The 13,953-nt window shown below is 47.3% G+C and overlaps 1 protein-coding gene across 1 annotated transcript; it reads right to left on the bottom strand.

Annotated features, from left to right (window-relative positions):
* Positions 1-497: 497 nt before the first annotated feature.
* Positions 498-4,496, bottom strand: LOC148006540 (uncharacterized). Its single transcript, XM_087654951.1, has 2 exons — positions 3,602-4,496; positions 498-2,941 (listed from the first exon to the last, which is right to left on the bottom strand). Exon 2 carries the CDS (start codon positions 2,178-2,180, stop codon positions 1,395-1,397), a length of 786 nt encoding a protein of 261 aa, XP_087511077.1. The 5' UTR covers positions 2,181-2,941; positions 3,602-4,496; the 3' UTR covers positions 498-1,394.
* Between the last annotated feature and the right edge of the window lie 9,457 nt (positions 4,497-13,953).

Below are 13,953 nucleotides of genomic sequence, written 5' to 3'. Positions count from 1 at the left end.
TAGATAAACAAAGGTGGGGAGACTGGAGAGATAGCTCAGTGGTTAAGAGTACTTATTGATCTTGTGGAGAATCAGGGGTTCAACTCCCAGCATCCATATGGCAGTTCACTACTGTCTATAAGGTCAGCTCCAGGTGGTCCACCACACTTTCTGGCTTCCATGGGCACCACACACACACGTTACACAGACATGCATGCAGGCGAATACTTAGACATAACCATAATAGTAAAATTCCTAAAAATAAAATAAAGTAATAATAATAAAATTCCTAAAAATAAAAGATACACAAATAGTTGGCTACTAAACTTCCAGGTTTTTTGGTGAATTCCACGGCTCAGTATTTGCCCCGAAATAGAGGAGCTTCCCACCATAGAACAGTATGGCCTGTAGAAAGAGTCTCTCTACAGACACAGGAGAGACTGAAAAGCTCTCAGGGAGAACTTTCCCTCGGGATGGAGACCCTCTAACTCCAAAGACCAGACCGAGACACCACAGGATGCAATCAGCAAGAGGATTTGGTTTATTGTCGGGATACACAGGCACAGGCACCTGCGGGCGCTTCAGTCACTCGGGGGACTGGCGCACCCCACGGAACCAAGGATGGGCTTTTATAGGATTTTGGGGAGCAGAAGCAAGCATACAGAAGCAGATGCATGGTTACAGGGATATAATTGGTGGATTCTAATATGGCAAGGGTTTAGCCCGGGGGCAAGTTTCCTAGCTACCTTCTTGAAACATAACGGCTGACTCGGCCCCCCAAGGGTTCAGCCCGGGGGCAAGTTTCCTAGCTACCTTCTTGGAACATAACGACTGACTCGGCCCCCCAAGGGTTCAGCCCGGGGGCAAGTTTCCTAGCTACCTTCTTGGAACATAACGACTGACTCGGCCCCCCAAGGGTTCAGCCCGGGGGCAAGTTTCCTAGCTACCTTCTTGGAACATAACGACTGACTCGGCCCCCCACCAGGGTGTGGGACCTCTCCCGGGGCTTTTTTCATTGTCAGGTGCTCAACCGCAGTCGTCCTGTTGCCAGGCCTTCAACCAAACACATCCTGCTTGGCAGCCGCTTTGTACTCAGTGTTTTAACCTTTCTCTGAACCAGTCATCTTAAGTACAGCCTTGCAAAATGGCGTTACTGCTGCTAAGCTGGGGTCTTTCATTCCCCCATTTTTTTTGCTAACTTTGAGTGAAATCTTTCACTCGACTTGGTCAAGAAATTTCTGTCTGGTGGGGGCTTATTCCCCCACTGACTCTAGGCCACAAAAGGACTAGGAGGAGCCACGTAGGAGTTTTAACTTTAAGGGGTTTGGAGTGTGCTGAACTCTCCATGTCTGGGGTGTAGTGTTGTGATTAGTCAATTCCTCAGACCGGACTGTCTTGACGTGTGGTGTGTGGATCTAAGCCGAGACTCCGTCTACCTTTAGGGCGGTCGGGGTAGTCAGGAGGACGGTGTAGGGTCCTTTCCACCGTGGCTCGAGATTCTTGGTCTGGTGTCTGTGCACCCACACGGTGTCTCTAATCTGGAACGGGTGTGGCACCACCGGATGTTCAAGCTTGTCCTGGTAAGCAGCGGCCAAAGGTCTCCAGACGTCTCTCTGTACAATCTGTAGGGCCTGTAAATGGGCCCTCAGAGAAGGGTTGGGAGACGAAAGCGGGCCCGTTGTCCGACCCCAACGCTTGAGGCATGTCATACCTTTTGTCATCTTGAGCGCCTGAGTCAAGGCGATGAGTTCAGCCCGTTGTGCGGAGGTACCAGCAGGCAGGGCTTTCGCCCAAATCACTTTGTCCTCCGTAGTGACCGCAGCTCTAGCCTTTCGCTCTCCCTCTGCCAAGAAGCTGTTGTCATCCGTGTACCATGTGTGGTCAGCATTCTGAAGAGGCTGGTCCGATAGGTCCGGCCTGGTTCTATGTACTTCTGTGAGGATTTGTAGGCAGTCATGCTGTTCTGCCTCCTCTGGTAGGGGAAGCAAGGTGGCAGGATTGAGGGCGACTATGGGTCCAAACTGAACCTGTTCTGCATCCAGTAACAAGGCTTGGTAGTGGGTCATGTGGGAATTAGAGAGCCAGCGGTCTGGGGGCTGCTTTACCAAGGCCTCCACTGTGTGGGGTGCTAGGATGGTGAGTGGCTGTCCCAAAGTCAATTTTCTAGCATCCTTGATCAGGACAGCAATAGCAGCCACCATCTTTAGGCACGGTGGCCAGCCGGAGACCACAGGGTCCAATTTCTTAGACAGGTAGGCCACAGGGCGTTTTCAGAGTCCCAACCTTTGTGTTAGGACCCCTTTAGCATACCCCTGTTTCTCATCGATGAACAGTTACTGAGCAAATTGTAAGGGTTTGGAACAGTCGGATGAATATCTTCTATCCTCTTGTTGACCTTTCTCAAGTCTTGTACTGGCCTATAATCTCCAGTGCCGGGTTTCTTAACAGGCAGAAGAGGCGTATTTCAAGGCGACCGGCAGGGGATTAGGATGTCTTGATCTAGAAGCCTCGTAATGTGAGGCCTTATACCTTGATAAGCTTCATGTGACAGGGGGTATTGTTTTATGGAGACTGGAGTTGTAATTAAGGGGGGCTGTTGGAGCGCCAACCCCATCCCACCAGTCTCTGCCCAAGCCAGTGGAAAATTCGTGACCCAAGTGTCTATTTCTAGGGATTGTGGCTTGTCCTGTCCCAGTTCATATAGTCTATATTCATAGAACTTGAAGGGGAGTTCCGTGGGGGCCAGTTATTCGGGCCCCTCTTTCCTCAAAATGAATTTGTGCTTTTAGTTTGGTGAGCAGGTCACGGCCCAGCAGAGGGTACGGGCAGTCCGGAACATGTAAGAAGGAATGGGTCACCTTACCGGTAGCCAGCTGAACCCGGCGGTCCATAGTCCATCGGTATTGTTTCTCACCAGTAGCTCTTTGTACCCAGGCCGTCCGGTCGCTGAGTTGTCCTGAAGCTTGGGTGAGGACTGAATGCTGGGGTCCTGTGTCTACCAGGAAAGTAACCGGCTGCCCCCCAACTTTAAGCGTTACCCTGGGCTCAGGGGGGGCTCCTGGCCCTGACCTCCCTAATCTTTATCTAGAGCCAAGAGGGAGGTTCGTGGTCGAGGCTTTCGGGGTCCGCCAGGCTTCTTGGGGCACTCTCTGGCCCAGTGCCCTTTCTCTTTGTAATAGGCACATTGATCTTTATCCAGCTTCAGCCCCTTTCGAGCTCCCCCCCTATCTCTCTTCTTTTCTTGGCCCTGAACTACGGCGGCCAAGATTTGACTCAATTCTTTGTTTTTTTTTTTATCTCTTATTAAAAATCTTTTCAGCTTCTTTAAGTAAATCTTGTAATGTATAGCCCTGTAAATTTTCTAACCTCTGTAACTTAGTCCTGATATCTGGAGCAGCCTGCCAGATGAAGGACATAGAGACACTCGTCATTTGTCCTGGGTCATCTGGGTCATAGGGAGTATACATACGGTAGGCCTCCTTAAGTCTCTCTAGAAAGGCGGAGGGAGTTTCCCCTGCTTCCTGTAATACCTGTTTTACCTGAGCCAAATTAGTAGGGCGTCGTATAGCCCCTTGGAGACCCGCTAGAAGCAACTGGCGATAAAGGCGTAGGTGTCCCTTACCTTCAGCTGTATTAAAATCCCAGTTTGGTCCTCAGGCAGCTGGGTGGGACGCCCATCATCTCCCAGAACATGCTTTCTGGCCTCTAGGAACACTCCTTGTTTTTTTTTTTTTCTGAGGTTAAGAGGGCCTGTAAGAGCTGTTGGCAGTCATCCCAAGTAGGCTGGTGGGTAAGTAAAACAGATTCTATTAGGTCGGTGAGTGCCATCGGATCTTTGGAGAAAGAAGGGTTGTGTTGTTTCCAATTGTAAATGTCAGCTGCTGAAAACGGCCAGTATTGGGTCTGGCCACCGGTTCCCTGTCTAAGTGGGAAAACCTGGGAGGTTGTATCTGGCACCACCTCGTGCTTATTGCGCGATCTCCCTGCGACAGGGGAGAAACCCTTATCAGACTGTGGCCCGGCAACTGATGTGGCCGGCGGCTCTGCCTCCTCCGTTTCAGCCGGGCCTGTCAGAGAGAAGATCTATGAGAGGGGAGTTTGGGTCTGCCGGGAGGACAGGTTTCTTAGAAGGCTCTGATTTCACAAAGGTAGAGAGAGGAAGACGTGGCCGGCGGACCGGGCGGGGCCGAGGGGACAGGCTGGGGGTTGAGGGGAGGCCAATTCGGGTCCACGAAGGGTTCCGCCGGGGGGGGGGGGGTTTAAGGCGAGACTCTCTCAAGTGATAATATAAGAAACCTGGTCAGGATGTCCGTGGACAACCCGATCTTTAACCTGTAAAATAATGATCTTATTAAATGTGCCATTCACTGGCCATCCCGCTCCGAAAGTGGGCCACTCGGATGTGCAGAGAGTCTGTCATTTTCCTTTTTTAACCTCGACGGACTGGTTGTGTGCCCGGTCGTGGACGTCTTTCTAATGATCAAGAGTGAGACTTAGGGGCATTGTTAGGGACTGTCCCATGTTAGTTCTAAGGAAGATTAGAACACAGAGAAAACAAACAACACCAACAGTCAAACAAACAACAGACAGGCGTGCTGCACGGCTTTGGTACCAAAATGAAAGCAAAAAGTCAGATGGAGGTGGCAAAGGTCCGGGGCCCTCTGAAAGCCAAAAATACAGACAGAGGTGCCGTTAGTCCGGATCTTTCTCCTCTCCCAGATTGGGCCCCGAAAAGTCGGGCCCCAACACCCTTGGAACGTCTTCCAGGGCTGCGGGTCGAGAAGTCCGAGCTCGTCAGCTCCTTCTTCGTCCCGCCCAAATTCTAAACAACCTGGCTGAGCGCTCACAGAACAGACCTGGCTGAGCGCTCACAGAACAGACCTGGCTGAGCACTCACAGAACCTGGCTGAGCGCTCACAGAACAGACCTGGCTGAGCGCTCACAGAACAGACCTGGCTGAGCGCTCACAGAACAGACCTGGCTGAGCGCTCACAGAACAGACAGAATAAGGCAGAACGAGACAAAATCAGACAGACAGACAGACGCCGGCCGGCTTACCTCCCAGTGGGTGGTCGGTGGTCCCTGGGTGGAGGATCTCCTTTCCCGGCCAACGCACCAAATGAAAAGCTCTCAGGGAGAACTTTCCCTCGGGATGGAGACCCTCTAACTCCAAAGACCAGACCGAGACACCACAGGATGCAATCAGCAAGAGGATTTGGTTTATTGTCGGGATACACAGGCACAGGCACCTGCGGGCGCTTCAGTCACTCGGGGGACTGGCGCACCCCACGGAACCAAGGATGGGCTTTTATAGGATTTTGGGGAGCAGAAGCAAGCATACAGAAGCAGATGCATGGTTACAGGGATATAATTGGTGGATTCTAATATGGCAAGGGTTCAGCCCGGGGGCAAGTTTCCTAGCTACCTTCTTGAAACATAACGGCTGACTCGGCCCCCCAAGGGTTCAGCCCGGGGGCAAGTTTCCTAGCTACCTTCTTGGAACATAACGACTGACTCGGCCCCCCAAGGGTTCAGCCCGGGGGCAAGTTTCCTAGCTACCTTCTTGGAACATAACGACTGACTCGGCCCCCCACCAGGGTGTGGGACCTCTCCCGGGGCTTTTTTCATTGTCAGGTGCTCAACCGCAGTCGTCCTGTTGCCAGGCCTTCAACCAAACACATCCTGCTTGGCAGCCGCTTTGTACTCAGTGTTTTAACCTTTCTCTGAACCAGTCATCTTAAGTACAGCCTTGCAAAATGGCGTTACTGCTGCTAAGCTGGGGTCTTTCAAGACAAAGTCTCACAGAGTCCTGCTCTTGTCCTTCATGAACCTTACTCTGCTTTGAAATATCTACCATGGAGCCTACAGGCATGTTACTAGTTCCTATTCCACATAACCAAGACCCCCAAATAACCTGCCCACATGTCCCAGAGTTGCTTCTAATCTTGAGCCAGTCTCTTTCCACTTTCCCTCTGCCTGAAGACAGCTATACCCAAGGTTATGTCACTGGACTGATCCCTGACATTATGCATAGCCTCTCGTTTTCTCAACTATGCCGCTCCCTTGCAAAAATTAAAGCCTGGATGTCAATAACCATGTGTTCCCAGCTACTGACCATCTAATTTTCCCATACTACCAGTTGCTGTGAGATGGGTGGGTGGGTGGGTGGGGCGGTGTCTTCTAGACCATCTGGCATCTGGTCTGAATGCCATATTAACACTACAGAGGGCCCTTAAAGTCATGATATCCTCATCATTAAGATACAAAGACACGGGCTGGAGAGATGGTTCAGTGGTTAAGAGCACTGACTGCTCTTCAGAGGTTCTGAGTTCAATTCCCAGCCACCACATTGTGACTCACAACCATCTGTAATGGGATCGGGTCTGAAGACAGCTATAGTGTACCCATATACATTGAATGAACAAAAAAATACAAAGACACCCAAACTGACAACTCCATGTCCAAATTAGAGAAGACAAGAGGTGGCAGCCTGGTTCTCCTTTGTGAAAAGCTGTGGTGACAGCTTATATACCACCCCCTCTCATAGTGGAGTCTATTGAAAGCAGACCCGGATCCCAGACCCCACTCCTTCTCATAACTGAAATTTTTTGAGGCAGAGTTTCTTTCTTTTTTTTTTTTTTTTTTTTTTTTCGGAGCTGGGGACCGAACTCAGGGCCTTGCGCTTGCTAGCCAAGCGCTCTACCACTGAGCTAAATCCCCAACCCTGAGGCAGAGTTTCTTATAACTGAATTCTAATGGAAACCAGTCTGCAGACCACAGATCCTCTTCTAGCTGAATCCCAGAGCAAGCCAGACCCTACCCTGCATGGCTGCTTTTGTTTCCTTGCTATGATGGCTGTTATACAACAGAACTACAAATAGACTTTTGAGGCCTTTTAAGTAGGCCCATCAGAGGGATACCTCAACTGCCACATCTAACACCCCCAGTCAGCCAGTAAAAAGACAATTGGTCGTTGACCCCATTCCATAGCATCACTAGGATAACCTCTTTGGGGGATGGGGAGACATACAAACAAGAGATTAAAAGTGGCTTAAGCAAACTAGGCGGCAGCGGCTGCAGAGGCACATGCTTTTAATCCCAGCAGAGGCAGGCAGATCTCTGAGTTCAAGGCCAGAGTTCCAGGACAGCCAAGGCTACACAGAGAAACCCTGACTCAACAACAAAATATTGGCCTGGCAGTATCCGGTAAGAAGAGCCCCCACCAAAAGTAGCCAGTTTCTCTCTCAGCTAGATGCCAAAAATGTGGTTGGGCCTGCTAGGGGCTTCATCCTTGGTGAAGGTCAGAGATAAGAGAAATGGTTTAAGGCTCTGATTGCTAATCTAGGGGAATGCTAGACAGGCAGTAAAGGCCTGTTAAAAGAAACTTCTGGTTGAAAAAACAGGTTATCTAGGGGAGGTAAAAACTTAACATTCCAGCTGGGCTGGCTAATCTGCTCGGCCCAAGGCCACTCTTAGGAAGCTGAGACGTGAGAGGTAAATGAAATAATTAGCTCTTCCTGGGATAGGGGTCTCCTCCCCAGGCTCATCAACCGCTTTAATCAAACAATCCCCAGACATTTATCATAACAATAATTTACTGTTCCTAGAGACGGCAGAAAGTCAGAATTTGCGTCAGAGTTTGAAAAGATGAAGATGCGAAACGAAGAAGAGCGCTGTGTGAGAAATGGATTTATTTCTCCTAGCAAAGGTGGTTCCAGCAAACCTCCCCCACCCTGTGAAACCGTTGTGTACGTTTGCCCAACCCCTGGGCATTCATGAGAACTGACCCTCTGGCATGTCCACCCCTTTCCCACTAATTATGAATTAGCCAACTGCACCAGACAGCAAGGTTGAGTTCCCACCAGCGAGTGACACAGTCACCGTGTGCGTTAGTTCAACTAAGTGAACTTCCTGGCCCATGTGCTTCTTCAGCAGGTTTGGGTCATGCACACAGTTTTTCAAAAACCAAACCAAACAAAACAAAAACTTTTTTGTAACTCAAGTAACCCTGCCTGGTTACTTACTATGCTCCTGGTTCTTTCTAAGATACCTAGGATGTTCTTTTCCAACAGCCAATCTAATTGAAAGAGCAAATGATCCACTTCAATGAAAACCCTGCCCCCCACCATGCTCCGTGTGTGTGTGTGTGTGTGTGTGTGTGTGTGTGTGTGTGTGTTTTCTGCCCCCATCTGTTCTTTTCCAGTGTAGACCTGCATAAGGGAATCAGTAGTAACCATGCCACAGACTCCGTATCACTAAGGAAATAGACACATAATCTGAAACATGGAGGAAGAATCTACCAAGTCCCTCTTGTATCTTCCATGCCTCCAAAGCCAGCTCTGTGTGGACACCACCAAGAGCAGCTGTCAGCTTGGGGTGGACCCTGGCCTCCTTAGACCATATTAGCAACAGTAGATAATTCCTTAGACCTTTGCCTTTTATGAGTTGGAAGCTCTGCTGGGGTTTGGGGGTGGGGGTGTCTTGCCTTGAAGTCATCCTCTCTTTTGTCCCAGTTCACAGAAGGTCTCACCAAATCTGTGCTCATTTCCTTAACAATTACGACTTATCTTCCACCACATGCCCTGGCCCCTGGCTGGCTGTAGCATTCAGCTTCCTGGTGCTCTTTTTTTCTCCAAACCACATCTAATATTGCTTTCTGCCCCACTTGTGTGTTTTTGTTTTTGTTTTGTTTTGTTTTCCCACTGTAGAACTACATAAAGAGACTTGGTAGTTACCCTGTTGTGGACTCAGTATTGTTAAGTTTCAAACCTGTGACAAACAACTAAGGTACCTATGAAGCAAATCAAAGACGACCTGGCCTCCAGGTTCTCCCAGCATCCCTAGTCCTTACCTGTTACAGGGTATGGTTGGCACACCCCACCCTCTACCCTGAACCCTCCCTCCCAGGGGCTGAAAGCCCCAGAGGCTTTTCTGTATATAACCCAAACATTTTGACTACCTGTCCCTCTTTTGCTCCCTTTATACCTTTGGCCTCCTGGCTGCTGTACTGGGTTTCCCCTCCTATTCTCCCCACATGGTTCACAGACATGACCACTCTGGATTCTCCCAGATGTGTCTGCCTCTGATTATGTTCTCCCACATATCTATAATAAACTTTCTCCTGCATCATACTTAGAAGTCACCTTGTCCTTTTCTTTCTTTTCCTTTCCTTTCCTTTTTATTTTATTTTTTCATTCAAGTACCACTAGTGAAATTTCCTCCAGCAAAAAACTTAGTCCATTACCTTTTAGTTTAATCCCAGGTAAGTTCTTAGTACAAGGGCAAAAAAACTGCCTGATTTTCTTTACAGGAATGGCCTCTAACTTGTTCTGTAGGGCAGGAGAGATAGGTTAAGACCACTGACTGTTCTTCCAAAGGTCCAGAGTTCAAATCCGTGTAACCACACGGTGGCTCACAACCATCTGTAATGAGATCTGATGTCTTCTTCTGGTGTGTCTGAAGACAGCTACAGTGTATTTAATATACATTAAATAAATACATCTTTTTTAAAAAAAAAGTCTGTTTAACTCGTTCTGTTAAAATCTTTCTTCCCTTTGAAACCTTATGAGGTAGGTCTCTCTACCTTCCATGTTTCTCTCAACACTACTGTCTTCAAGGCTCCTACTTCAGATTAACCTATATCATTCAACTTCTTTTCTAGCTCAAAGTTCCAAAGTCTCCCGCTTTCCTCAAAACAAGTCAACAGACTGACAAATGAAAACACAAAAACCTTTGTGGTGGTTCATTAGTTATACCCACCATAGCAACTCAAGGGTAAAGAGGTTATTCTCACTCACGGTGCAAGAACATAGTCCACCATGTCAGGGAAGTCAAAATGGAGTCACTTGAGGCCTGGTCTACATAGTGAGTTCCAGGACAGCCAGAGCCACGTAGTGAGAACCTGTCTCAAAAAACAGCAGAGAGACTGATGGACTGGCCAGCAAGAGTGAAGGCAGGACAACCAAAGCCAAGTTTTCTTCTTGCATATCCTTTTGTCTGAGCTGCAACAGAAGGTGCTGTCACATTTGGAAGTCTTCTTTAAAGAAAAAAAAAACCTTATAAAAACTTGCTTATTGGGTTGAAGAGATGGCTCATTGGTTAAGAGCGCTGACAGCTCTTCTAGAGGCCCTGAGTTCAAATCCCAGTAACCACATGGTGTGTCACAACCATCTGTAATGAGATCTGAGGCCCTCTTCTGGTGTGTCTGAAGACAGCTACAGTGTACTTAAATATAATAAATAAATCTTTTTTAAAAACTTGCATATTTTATGGATGCAAGTATACGATTTCTCTTTTCTTTTTTTTTTTTTTTTTTTTTTTTTTTTTTTGGTTCTTTTTTTTCGGAGCTGGGGACCGAACCCAGGGCCTTGCGCTTCCTAGGTAAGCGCTCTACCACTGAGCTAAATCCCCAGCCCCTCGATTTCTCTTTTCACATACACCAGAAGAGGGTATTGAATTTCAAATAGATGGTTGTGAGCCACCATGTGGTTGCTGGGAATTGAACTCAGGACCTCTGGAAGAGCAGTCAGTGCTCTTAACCACTGAGTCATCTCTCACCTCAAATAATCTAATCAAGGAAGCTCTCGCAGGCCTGCCCAGAGGCTTGCATCTACTTCATTCCAGATGCTGTCTGGTGTTTAGAACCAAGATTAGCTGCCACATTCCCATCTCATCATTTAACCACAAAAGATACAAATGAGCAGCCAGATGGGAAGGTAAATAAGCCAGGCTGTGGGGGCTGGCACAGTTTTCACGTGTTCTCTGGAGCACGAACTTCCAAGAACTCCCATATGTTCAGCTCTCAGAGGCTCTTCTGTGACGGCTTCATTCCATAGGCATGACTGAGTCCTTGGCCATTGATGATTAACTCACAAATGGTTTTGAAGTAGGGCTTCAAGTCCCAACCAATCATCTAGTAGTTGCCTTGGTCCTTCCGGTGACCAGTACCATCCTCATACTATTTTGAAGTCTACCAGCCAGGTCAGTAGCATAAAAAGATACTCCAAGCTTGGGATATTCCAAAGGTTTTAAGGGTCTTATACTAGAAAACAGATGAGGGCTGGAGAGACGACTCAGTGGTTAGGAGCACTGATTGCTCTTACAGAGGTCCTGAGTTCAAATCCCAGCAACCACATGGTGGCTCACAACCATCTGTAATGAGATCTGTAATGATGCCCTCTTCTGATGTGTCTGAAAACAGCTGCAGTGTACTCATATATAATAAATAAATAAATCTATAACAAAAAAGAAACAGTATGAATATCAAATATATAGATATAAATTCTAAGAAATCATTTATAATACCACAATTTGTCAAAATTCATTACATACTCAGAAACTTGTCCTCAAAACCTTTTATTTATCAAATAAAGCGATTAATAAGTCGACGAATGAGTGTATTGATTATAGCTTGTCTTTCCCCATAATTGAGCTAAGTTGTAAAAAGTGAAAATGCCCATGACCCCACCGTTAATCTTTTCTTCTCACAGATTTGTTGACCTCTGTTGTCTTAGATTCTTGGTTGTGAGCCCAGCCTTTAGTAGAGGAGCCATCATTCCAGCTTGACCTTTGTACTCTCCTTAGCATTCTTATGGGAAACTTCTGTTGCTCTTCATCCAGGAAGGACCTCTTGACCAGTTCCCACCAAAGGAACAGAGGAAGAAATGACAAAGCTATCATCGGGTCAACCATAAATCACCTAAGATCCGCCCTCCCCCACATCTATCTTACTGCTGCGTTACTCACAATAGCCAAGATGTGGAACCAGCCAGGAAGTCTATCAGCAGATGAATGGAGAAAGGAGACATAGTGCTCATATTAGTGGAATTTTTATGTAGCTACAAAGATAAAAATCATATTTACGTGACCCTAGAACCATCAGATAGAAGACACTTGGTCATTGGGTCCATAAATCCCCTCACACTTCATCAGTCAATGCTGTTGCTAAAATTTCTTCCCAAGGGTAGACTAAGAATCATCGGCCTCATCGGCCCCAGTGACAACCAAGGCACAACTCTGCCTATGCTAACCCTGGGATATCATTGCAGTTGAAAAGCCTTACCCCACAGGTTGTGAGGGGTTCACTGGAGCCTTGAAGATGGAGCTCTCAACCCAATCTTTCCCTGCCTTTACAAATTCTACACCTTCCCTAGGCCACATGCAGACTTGCCAAGTGGAAGGCAGCAGCTGGATACTCAGGCAAGAATCTCTTGCCTTACTTTACCCCTCTCTATCAGGGGTGACGAGTGGGGTGCAGTGGGCATCTTAGGCCTTTATTGCTATGAAGAGGAGCCATGAACAAGACAATTCTTATATGGAAAACATTTAATTGGGGCTGGCTTACAGTTTCAGAGGCTTAGCACATTATCATCATGGTAGGAAGCATGGCAGTGTCTAGGGAGACGTGGACCTGGAGAAAGAGCTGAGAGTTCCACATCTTGGTCTCAAGACAGCCGAAGAAGGGGACAATGTGCTACACTGGGTGTAACTTGAACATAGGAGACTTCAAAATCTGCCCCCACAATGACACACTTCCTCCAACGAGGCCATATCGCCTAATAGTGCCATTTTCTATGGGCCAAGCATCCAAATAGGAGTCTATAAGGGTCCTTTCTATTCAAACCAGCACAATGGGGGTATAAACCATAACAACCACGGCTAAGATGATCTTTTGAAAGGGGACACAGCTGAATGCCCCAAAATTCAGTGGTATAGTCCCTTCCCTAGGCTCAGTGGGATAGTCCCTCACAGCAAATGCATATCATAGTATATAAATGAGTTAGTTATAGTCAGGCATGGTGATATATGACTGTAATCTTAGCCTGAAATGCCTTGGGAGGTTGAGGCAGGAGGGCCATGAGTTCAAGGCTTACCTGAGTTACAAAGCAAAACTCTTTTCAAAGAGAAAGGAAGAGAACAGAAGGGAAGAGAAGGTGAGGGAAGGAGAGTATGTACCATAGGGTAGAGGAGAGAGTGGCGGGAAGAGGAGGGAAAGGAAAGAGAGGAGGATACCTCTAATTTACAAGGGCTAATCTAGAAGGAGCAGGTGCTGACCATTGGGCTCCTGCAGTTCACACTTCCTCCTGACATTGACCCAAACTGGGGCACGCACAGTGTTATCCATGAGAAGATTATGGAATCATAGCTTCATAAGCCCTTGAGGTGTCTTGTCCTATCTAGTACATGGTACTTTTCCCCAAGTCTGAGTTCCATTTCCGTGTGCAAAGATTAGTCCTGATTTTATAGCATTTAGCTTGATTGTGCCTACAGTTTCTAGAAGTAAGAATTTGCTTTACCTTCCAATATAGGTTTTCAGACCTTATATTTTATCAGATATGGCTATATGTAGTACTGCCTTTGGTTTGCATGTGCACATTTTTCTATTGTGCTAAATCAAGACTTCAAATACCTTAAAGTTCTGATGACTCAGTGTTCACATTTTCAAATGCCCCAATGTGGAAGGGTCTTTGTTAGTATTTTTTTCTAGGCTCTGCCCAACAGTTAGCTAACAACAGCCAGGTATGAGCCTAGCTCATGTTTAAGAAGGACTGTTTCTCTCTCTCTCTCTCTCTCTCTCTCTCTCTCACTCAGTCTCTGTCTCTCTCTCTCTTCCTCCATCTTTCCTCTCTCTTCCTCTCTCTTTCTTCCCCACATGTCCCTGGCTGACTTCTTCCCTTCTTTCTCTCCTCCTCTCTTCTCTCTCTTTCTGTCCTTTGTGTCGTCCTCCTTCCTCTACCTCTATCTCTCCTTCGGGTCCCAAATAAACGTCCTTTTATATTAGGTCTGTCACATGGCTTGATTCTTTTAGGAAGATGCCTGGAAGGGCCCCTTCCCTCATTTGGCGGTTTTAAAAGGCACAGCAACCTCTGTGATCAAGTTTTAAATGTTTTCTTCAGCAGGGCATGTTGGCTCATGCTTTTTATTCCAGTGCTTGGGAGGCAGAGGCAGGAGGATCTCTGTGAGCTTGAGGTCAGC

The sequence above is a fragment of the Rattus norvegicus genome, chromosome 3 (assembly GCF_021556685.1).
Source record: "Rattus norvegicus strain SHRSP/BbbUtx chromosome 3, alternate assembly SHRSP_T2T, whole genome shotgun sequence".
Taxonomy (NCBI): domain Eukaryota; kingdom Metazoa; phylum Chordata; class Mammalia; order Rodentia; family Muridae; genus Rattus; species Rattus norvegicus.
The sequence above is the reverse complement of the archived record's forward strand: the minus strand, read 5'-3'. Positions and strand labels throughout refer to the sequence as shown.

Excerpts from the sequence above, each read along its gene's own strand:
- LOC148006540 (XM_087654951.1), bottom strand. The coding sequence starts at position 2,180 with ATGGTGGCTGCTATTGCTGTCCTGATCAAGGATGCTAGAAAATTGACT.